At 39.8% G+C, this 8,930-nt stretch overlaps 1 protein-coding gene across 2 annotated transcripts in view; it reads right to left on the reverse strand.

Annotated features, from left to right (window-relative positions):
- LOC142743671 (OX-2 membrane glycoprotein-like) overlaps positions 1 to 7,837 on the reverse strand; it is a 31,004-nt gene extending 23,167 nt beyond the window's left edge. For both annotated transcript variants that reach the window (XM_075854652.1, XM_075854651.1), the window contains exon 1: positions 7,822 to 7,837. In XM_075854652.1, the coding sequence (XP_075710767.1) occupies positions 7,822 to 7,833 (12 nt within the window). In that variant the 5' untranslated portion in view covers positions 7,834 to 7,837. The remainder of the gene's footprint in view (positions 1 to 7,821) is intronic.
- Between the last annotated feature and the right edge of the window lie 1,093 nt (positions 7,838 to 8,930).

Here is an 8,930-nt window from a genome sequence, read left to right on the forward strand (position 1 = left end):
ATGTAACACCACAAATAACCCACAGGGATAGCTCTCTGATTACAGATAATGTTATAGTGTTACCTGGCTGTAGTCCTATGAAACACCACAAAAAACATGGTAGATGCGGGCCCTCTTGGCGATTTTTCATTGGTGCCCAAGAGCTTACAGTTACACCTTTGAGGGACTGTTTTGCTATTCTGAATACCCCTTTGAATGGCCTTTTCCCCTATTTTTAAATGGTGCCGGACAAATAGAAATGTATGTACTGAACGGGTCCAAAAATGAGAATATAACTTAACACAAATTTTTATTAGCGCTGTTTTTTGACAAATACGTTTTTGAAAAACCGAAATAATGCACAATAAGCATTTATAAAGCTCATGCAGAAAATATAATATCCTGTTTTGTTTGCCATATGAACCTAAAAGATGATGCATGTGCTACAAAGGAAAGTGTGCCAGGAAATGTATTCCACAAATAGTACAATATTCATACAGCAAAATCGTTACTGGGTCAAACAATGTGATGAAAAAAACGACATGCAGGGCCCAGATTTACTAAATAATTAATGACCGTATTTTATGACATTGCGTGACTTCACTGTTTATGTTCTACATGAAAAAAGGTCATGAATTATTATTATATTTATCACTACAGTTATTATCATTTCAATTATTATGATGATTATCATTATTATTATTTTATTGTTATTATTATTATTATTATTATTAATATTACTATTAGTTCTTTACTTTTAATTACTATTAGCCTAGCTGGCTCTCTTCCCCTGCTTGTGATTCTGAAGCTGCCATTCCGCCCAGGCGCTCCTCTGCTCAGTGGCGTAACTACCACTGTAGCAGCCATCGCGGCTGCTACGGGGCCCGCCATGCCTGTGGTGCCGCTATGGCTGCTACAGTGGTAGACACGCCACATTCAATAGTATCTGCGTCCTTAGGATGCAGATACTATTGAACTCTATGGCAGACCAGGGAGGTATCCCTGCACAGGCCGGTGTGATGACATCACAGGATCCTGCCGGCCTACGCAAGGATCCCGCCAGTGTTGTGGAGCAGCTCAGTTCGTCGCGGGAACGGGGCCTAGGTAATTTTTTTGTTTTATTTGTTTGAGGGGCACTGTCTACAAGGGGGAGGTGGGGGGCTGCATGTCACTGTCTACGAGGGGGAGGTGGGGGGATGTATGGTGCTATCTACAAGAGGGAGGTGGGGGCTACTGTCTACAAGGGGAGGAGGGGGGCTGTATGGCACAATGTATAAGTGGAAGGTGGGGGGCTGTATGGCACTATCTACAAGGTGGAGGTAAGGGGCTTATGGTGCTATCTACAAGGGGGAGGTGGGGGCACTATCTACAAGGGGAGGAGGGGGGCTGTATGGCACTATGTACAAGTGGGAGGTGGGGGGGGCTGTATGGCACTATGTACAAGGAGGAAGTGGGGGGCACTGTCTACAAGGCGAGGAGGGGGCTGTATGACACTATGTACAAGTGGGAGGTGGGGGGCTGAATGGCACTATCTACAAGGGGGAGGTGGGGGCACTGTCTAAAAGGGGAGGAGGGGGCCTGTATGGCACTATCTACAATGGGGAGGTAGGGGCTGTATGGCACTATCTACAGGGGGCTGTATGGCAGAATCTACAGGGGGCTGTATGGCACAATCTACAGTGGGGCACTATCTACAAGGAGTGGCTGTGTGTGGCACCCAAGGAAGGGGGAATTATACTGTGTGGGAGCCACTGAGGGGACATTATACTGTGTAGTGGCACTACAGGGGGCAATATACTGTGTGTGGCACTTAAGGGGCATTATACTGTGTGGACACACTTAGAGGACAAAATACTGTGTCCTTAAAGGGGTTATAATATATTCTATTATTAACCCCTTCCCGACATTTGCCGTATGGGTACGCCATGGAAAGCTATGACTTCCCGCAAATTGCCGTATCCATACGCCAAATGTTTGGCACCGGCTCAGAAGCTGAGTCGGTGCCATCATCGCCGGATCTCAGCTGTATCTTACAGCTGACATCCGGCTGTAATGGCGGGGACCGAAATTAGCTTCGATCCCCGCCATTAACCCCTTAAATGCAGCGCTCAAACGCGAGTGCTGCACTTAAGGTGTTTGCAGCTCATCGGAACCCCGGCAATGAAATTGCCGGGCTTCCGGTGGCTGCAATGGCAACCGGAGGCCTAATATCTGGCCTCCCGGTCTGCCTAGCACGAAAGCCAGTCAAGATCCGCCAGGCGGCGGAGCCTGATCGGCTTCCGTAGCCGCCGGCAAGATGGCGCCGGCTCAGGATCTGATCCGGCGTCATCAGCAGTGGAAGTCAGCTGCATGTTACAGCTGACATCCACCTGTAATGGCAGGAACCAGAGCTAGCTCCGATCCCTGCCATTAACCCCTTCGATGCAGCAATCGAAAGCGATTGCTGCATCATAGCGGTTGCTAGCAGATCGCCAGCCCTGACAGACAATCAGGACTGGCGACTGCTGCTATTGCAACAGGAGACACAATGGCCTCCTGCTCTGCCATTACGGGAGCCGATTAGGCCCCGCCGGGAGGCGAAGCCTAATCGGCTTGCTGTCAGTGAATAACTGACAGATCTAATACATTGCACTACGTAGGTAGTGCAATGTATTCGAAAAAAAACATCAGACAGTTGGACCGTCAAGTCTCCTAGTGGGACTTGAATAAAAGTGTATAAAAAAAAAAGTATAAAAAAGTGTAAAAAAAGTGAAAAAAATAAAAGTTTGAAAACAATAAAAGCTTCAAGTAATAAAATAAAACACAATCCCCCTTTTTCCCTTATCAAATGCTTTATTATTGAAAAAAATAATAAACCATACGTATTTGGTATCGCCGTGACCGTAACGACCTGAGGTATGAAAATATTATATTATTTATTTCACGCGGTGAACAGCATAAAAAAAGCCGTAAAAAACTATACCAGAGTTTCTGTTTTCTGGTCACTTTGCCCTACAAATATTGGAATAAAAAGTGATCAAAAAGTCGCATGTATCTAAAAATGGTACCTATAGAAACTATAGCTCGTCCCGCAAAAAAAAAAATCCCTCATACAACTCCAGCGACAAAAAAATTAAAAAGTTATGGTTCTCACAACTTGGCGACAGAAAAAATACATTCTTTTTATAAAAGTAATTTTATTGTGCAAAAAGTTGTAAATATAAAAAAGTTCTATAAATTAGGTATCGCCGGAATCGTACTGACCCGCAGAATAAAGATAACATGTAATTTATAACGCATGGTGAACGCTGTATAAAAAAAGCTGTGCCAGAATTGCGGTTTTTTGTTTACCTGGCATCCCAAAAAATAGGATAAAAGGTGATCAAAAAGTCGCATGTACCCCAAAATGGTACCAATAATCGCTACAGCTCATCCCATAAGAAACCAACCCTCATACCGCTACGTCTATGAAAAAATTAAATTATGGCTCCAATAAGTCAGGAAATAAAAAATATGCAGTTATGCAGGTCCGAGGGGAACATTTCTTCTGTTTCAAGAGGCGATTTATCAAGGACCTAAAACTAGGGAACCAGGAAGGGGAGGGTCCAAATATATCCGCTGGAAGCGACGGTGCCCGTATTATACCAGGACAACACTTCCCAGCAAAATTCCCCAAACTGCAAAGGTGCGGAGTGTGGACCAAAAGGGGGATAAGAAAGGACGCCATATATCAGTGCAACACCGACCTGTGCAGAAAGGATTGCCTCACTGCGTAACACACATCTATGGATTATTTTATTGTTTTTTTACCCCATTATTATACCACCTGACTATGCCCCTTATATACTCCGCCCGCCTTACATGTACCCCGACATTATAAACGGAAACACCAGTAATACTCAAACAAAACTACTACCAAGCAAAATCCACGCTCCAAAAGCCAAATGGCGCTCTCTCCCATCTGAACCCTACAGTGTGCCCAAACAGCAGTTTCCTTCCACATATATGGCATCGCCATACCCGGGAGAACCCTTTTAACAATTTTTGGGGTGTGTATCTCGAGTGGCATAAGCTGGGCACGACATATTTGACTGAAATGGCATATCTAGGGAAAAATATAAATTTTTAATTTGCACCATCCGCAGCGCATTCATTTATGGAAAAGACCTGTGGGGTAAAAATGCTTAAGAGGTGTAGTTTCCTAAATGGAGTCACTTTTTGGGCGTTTTCATTGCTTTGTCCCCTCATGGGCTCTGCAAATATGACATGGCCTCCACAAACCATTCCTGCTAAATGTGATCTCAAAAAGCCAAATAGCGCTCTTTCCCTTCTAAGCCCTGCCGTGTGTCCAAACAGCCGTTTATTACCACATGTAGAGTATTGTTTTATTCGGGAGAAATTGCTTTACAAATTTTGTGGTGCTTTTTCTCCTTCAGTCCTTGTGGAAGTGAGAAAAAATTATCTAAACCTACATTTTTTTTAAAAAAATGTAGATTTTTATTTTCAGGGCCTACTTCCAATAATTTCTGTAAAAAACCTGTGTGGTCAAAACGCTCACTATACCCCTAGATAATTTCCTTGAGGTGTGTAGTTTCCCAAATGGGATCACTTTTGGGGGATTTCCACTGTTTTGGCACCGCAAGAGCCCTTTAAACCTGACATGGTGCCTAAAATATATTAGAATAAAAATAATGCACCAAAATCCACTAGGTGCTCCTTTGCTTCTGAGGCCGGTGCTTCAGTCCAGTAGCACGCTACGGCCACTTGTGGGATATTTCCTAAAACTGCAGAACCTGGGTAATAAATATTGAGTTGTGTTTCTCTGGTAAAACTGTGTGTGTTATAAAGAAAATTGGATTCAAAATTAATTTCTGCAAAAAAATATGAAATTTGTAAATTTCACCCCTACGTTGCTTTAATTCCTGTGAAAAGTTTAAAGGGTTAAGAAATTTTCTAAATGCGGTTTCGAATACTTTGAAGGGTGAAGTTTTTAAAATGGGGTGACTTATAGGGGGTTTCTAATATATAAGGCCCTCAAAGCCACTTCACAACTGAACTGGCCCCTGTAAAAATAGTCTTTTGAAATTTTCTTGAAAATGTGAGAAATTGCTGCTAAAGTTCAAAGCCTTGTAACGTCCTAGAAAAATAAAGGGATGTTCAAAAAACAATGCCAATCTAATGTAGACATATGGGTGATGTTAATTAGGAACAATTTTGTTTGTTATAACTGCCTGTCTGACAAGCAGATAAATTTAAGTTGAGAAAAATGCTAATTTTTGCATTTTTTTCGCTAAATTTTGGTGTTTTTCACAATTACAAATTTTGCCAGTAACAATCTCAGAATCGCTTGGATAGGTAAAAGCATTCCGACGTTATTACCACATAGAGTGTACCATGTCAGATTTGAAAAATGAGGCTCTGTCAGGAAGGTCAAAAGTGGCTAAAGAGGGAAGGGGTTAAATATTATTATTATTATTATTATTATTATTATTATTATTATACTGTATGGTGGCAGCTATGGGGCATTATACTGTATGGGGCATTATACTGTATGGGGCACTAAAGGGGCATTATACTGTGTGGGGGCATTATACTGTGTGGGGGCATTATACTGTGTGGGGGCATTAAATGGGCATTATAGTGAGTGGGGGGCATTATACTGTGTGAGGGTACTTAGGGGACATTATACTGTGGGGGGGCACTAAATGGGGCATTATACTGTGTGGGGGCACTAAGAAGGGCATTATACTGTGGGGGGCATTATACTTTTTTATGGGGCATTTTTTTTTATGATGGGGTGGTTTGCCGAAAGATAATTTTGCGGGGTGCACCATCTATCCTAAGGCCGGCCCTGGTCCGGGTCTGAAGTTATTGAGGGGTCTGGTGTCTGAATTAATTTAGGGGTCTGGTCTGGGATCTGAGGTTAATTAGGGGTCTGGTATGTGAATTTTTTTTTACGGGTCTGCTCTGATGTATGATTTAATTTGGAGGTCTGTCTGGGGTCTGAATATATTTAAGTGTCTGGTCTGGAGTCTAAATTTACTTAGGGGGTCTAGGGTCATAATTTGGGGGTTTGGTGTCTGAATTTACCGTATTTATGGGTCTGAATTTGTGTTGGTATAGAGCAGGGGTCTCAAACTCGGCTGGGTAAGTGGGCCGCATATAGAAAAAATGGTGTCTGGGCAGCAAACTCTGTTAGTCATCATGGTGGTCTGGGACAAAAGAAGACAAAAAGAAAATATCACCGTAATGGTAATATAGCTAATATGTCATGTTTACTGCATGGTAAACATCATAAAAACAACCCCCCCCCCCCCCTACACACACCAAAAAAATGACGGGGAAAAAAATGACAAAATGTACAAAAATAATCGAGAGATTGGCTGTATTAAAAGATGTAACTAATAGCAATAATCGCAGTAATAATAATAATAATAATAATAATAGTTATAAAAGTCAAAATATTGGTAATTTTATATCTTACATGAGATTTTTATTTCTAACACAATACTCCTCTGCAAAACAGTTTTAGACTAGATTGACACATTAGCATTTTTGTGTCAGTGGCATTTTTTTCAAAACGCATGCTTTAGGAATCGTATGTTTTTTGTTTTTTTTAACATTTATTCCATAAACTTTTCTATAAGATTTAAATAATGTCAGGAAAACACAATCACAAAATGTCAAAAATAATAAAATCACCAAATATGCATGTAAAACAGTTTGAAACGCTAAAAAAAAAGTGCAGTTTTTTTGCAGGAATGGATACAGAATCAAATAACAAGCACAAACTTTCCAAAATTTTTAGAACTGACATTCTGATTTAAAGAATGAAGCATAAGATGTTTTTAGAAAACCAAAATTTTGAATTAATTCAAATAATGTAAATGTCTTAATTATTAGAATATGTACAAAAATATCTCGATATAAAGTCAAATTATCATTACTTTTTTTTTATTCTGTAAATTCTATGAATTTTTCAATTGGTCTTTTTTTAATGCTTTATCATTCAATCCCATGGGAATTTTTTTAAACATTACTTCCCATATTAAATACGCTGTTAGAAATACAATAGATAATACGTGGGTAACAAAGTATCACACAATATCAATAAGCCACAAGAGAAATAAAGCTCAGAATTCTGTAAACGATTTTGATAAAATCACTGCTCAGAGTCTAAACCTAAAACATCACTTTAAAATTCATATCGGCTTTCCCAAATTTTCTATAAAAAATGTAAAGTCATAGACACTCACAATATAATACATAAAAAAAATAAAAAGATAATTTTTTATTTTTTTTACGGCACATAGTTGTTTGCATTTTATCAGTGCAAATCCAGTCAATGGGGAAAATTTAACACTGTCTTAAAGTTAGAAAGTAGAAAACTAGACAAGACGTAAAAACGGCGACACATTTATCCTAGTGGTTTACCGAATATGATAAGTTTGGTGCATCTTGCAGGACATGTTAGATATTTTTCTTTTTCTTATGCCACCAGAATTTTGTTAAAAAAATAAAATTATATATATATATATTATTTTTTTTTTTCTAAATCCGGTGTATTTAGCTAGAAACTTTACAAAATTGCCAAGAAAGGTGCAAAAACTGTCTAAAACACTTCATAAATTTGGCGCACATCATGTACCGCTTTTTGGTTCAATTTGTGCAGGAATTCTTGCACATTTTGCTTCGTAAATCTCCCTCAATGTCTTTTTTTAAGCTCAGATACATTTTCTACAGACATCACAGTATCGATCAGCTTCATTACCTCGCAAATCTTTAACCGCAGAACAATTAAATACCAAAAATAAACATTTAAAGCAAAAACAGATTGCAAGTTGTAGCCAGCTCACATCTTACCGTCTTCTCCATTGTGAACGTCATAAACTTCTGAAAGCCATTTCCTTTAGAGTTCAAATACAAGAACAGCCCATTTCTACAATGGACAACATGGAAATACCACACTGCCATCTCTTGGACTTTTTTTTTATAATTTATTTTATTATTATTTTATTTTATTTTTCATTTTAAATTATTACTATATTATTATTCTATATTCTATAAATAGACACTTGGAGAATATCTATCTTTTTAAAAAAAATCTCATATTTATCTACCTCTCTAGCACACAACAAAATGGCGACAGCACGCTGCCAACACTAATGTCATTTAAGCCACTAAATATAAATAAATATGCATTACTGTTAAATCTACTTACAATAGGGAAGTCCTTAGCGCACATTTTGATCAAATTGTGTGAGCCCACCTGCCACAACAAGGCGACCACTATAAGGTGGGAACCCACGCTGCACATACACCCAGAACTATCATCTATCTATCTATCTATCTATCTATCTATCTATCTATCTATCTATCTATCTATCTATCTATCTATCTATCTATCTATCTATCTATCTATCTATCTATCTATCTATCCATCCATCTATCCATCCATTCATCCATCCATCCATCCATCCATCCATCCATCTAGGGATAGTAGCTGGCCAAACAGTGTACCAAGTCAATGTCTATATAGTCCAAGCACAAGGGTACCTGTAGCAGTTCAGACAGTAGTAAAGGCTAGGCTCAGATGGGAACTTGGCAGCAGACACCAGGCGTGGTGTAACACAGCAGTCGTGACCGGTGGCACAACACGATTCCAACTTTCTAAGGCACAGAAACAATGGTAGCACGGGATACAGGATACAGGTAGCAGGTACGGGAACACTGAGAACTGGATAACACTAAGGGACCATTTGCAAGACTAACACGGGTAAACACAACAACGCTCTGGCAATGAGTGAAAGGGCAGAGCCCTTTTTATAGTCCTTATAGTGTATAGATAGGTAAATTGATGATTATTTTCATGTGCGCGCACGCTTGTGCCCGGCCTTAAAGGACACATCAGAATGGAGCGGAAGTGAGTGCTGGTGTCTCCTGGGAAAGAGAAGCTCACAGATCCATGGCTG

Source organism: Rhinoderma darwinii, chromosome 2 (genome assembly GCF_050947455.1).
Source record: "Rhinoderma darwinii isolate aRhiDar2 chromosome 2, aRhiDar2.hap1, whole genome shotgun sequence".
Lineage (NCBI taxonomy): Eukaryota > Metazoa > Chordata > Amphibia > Anura > Rhinodermatidae > Rhinoderma > Rhinoderma darwinii.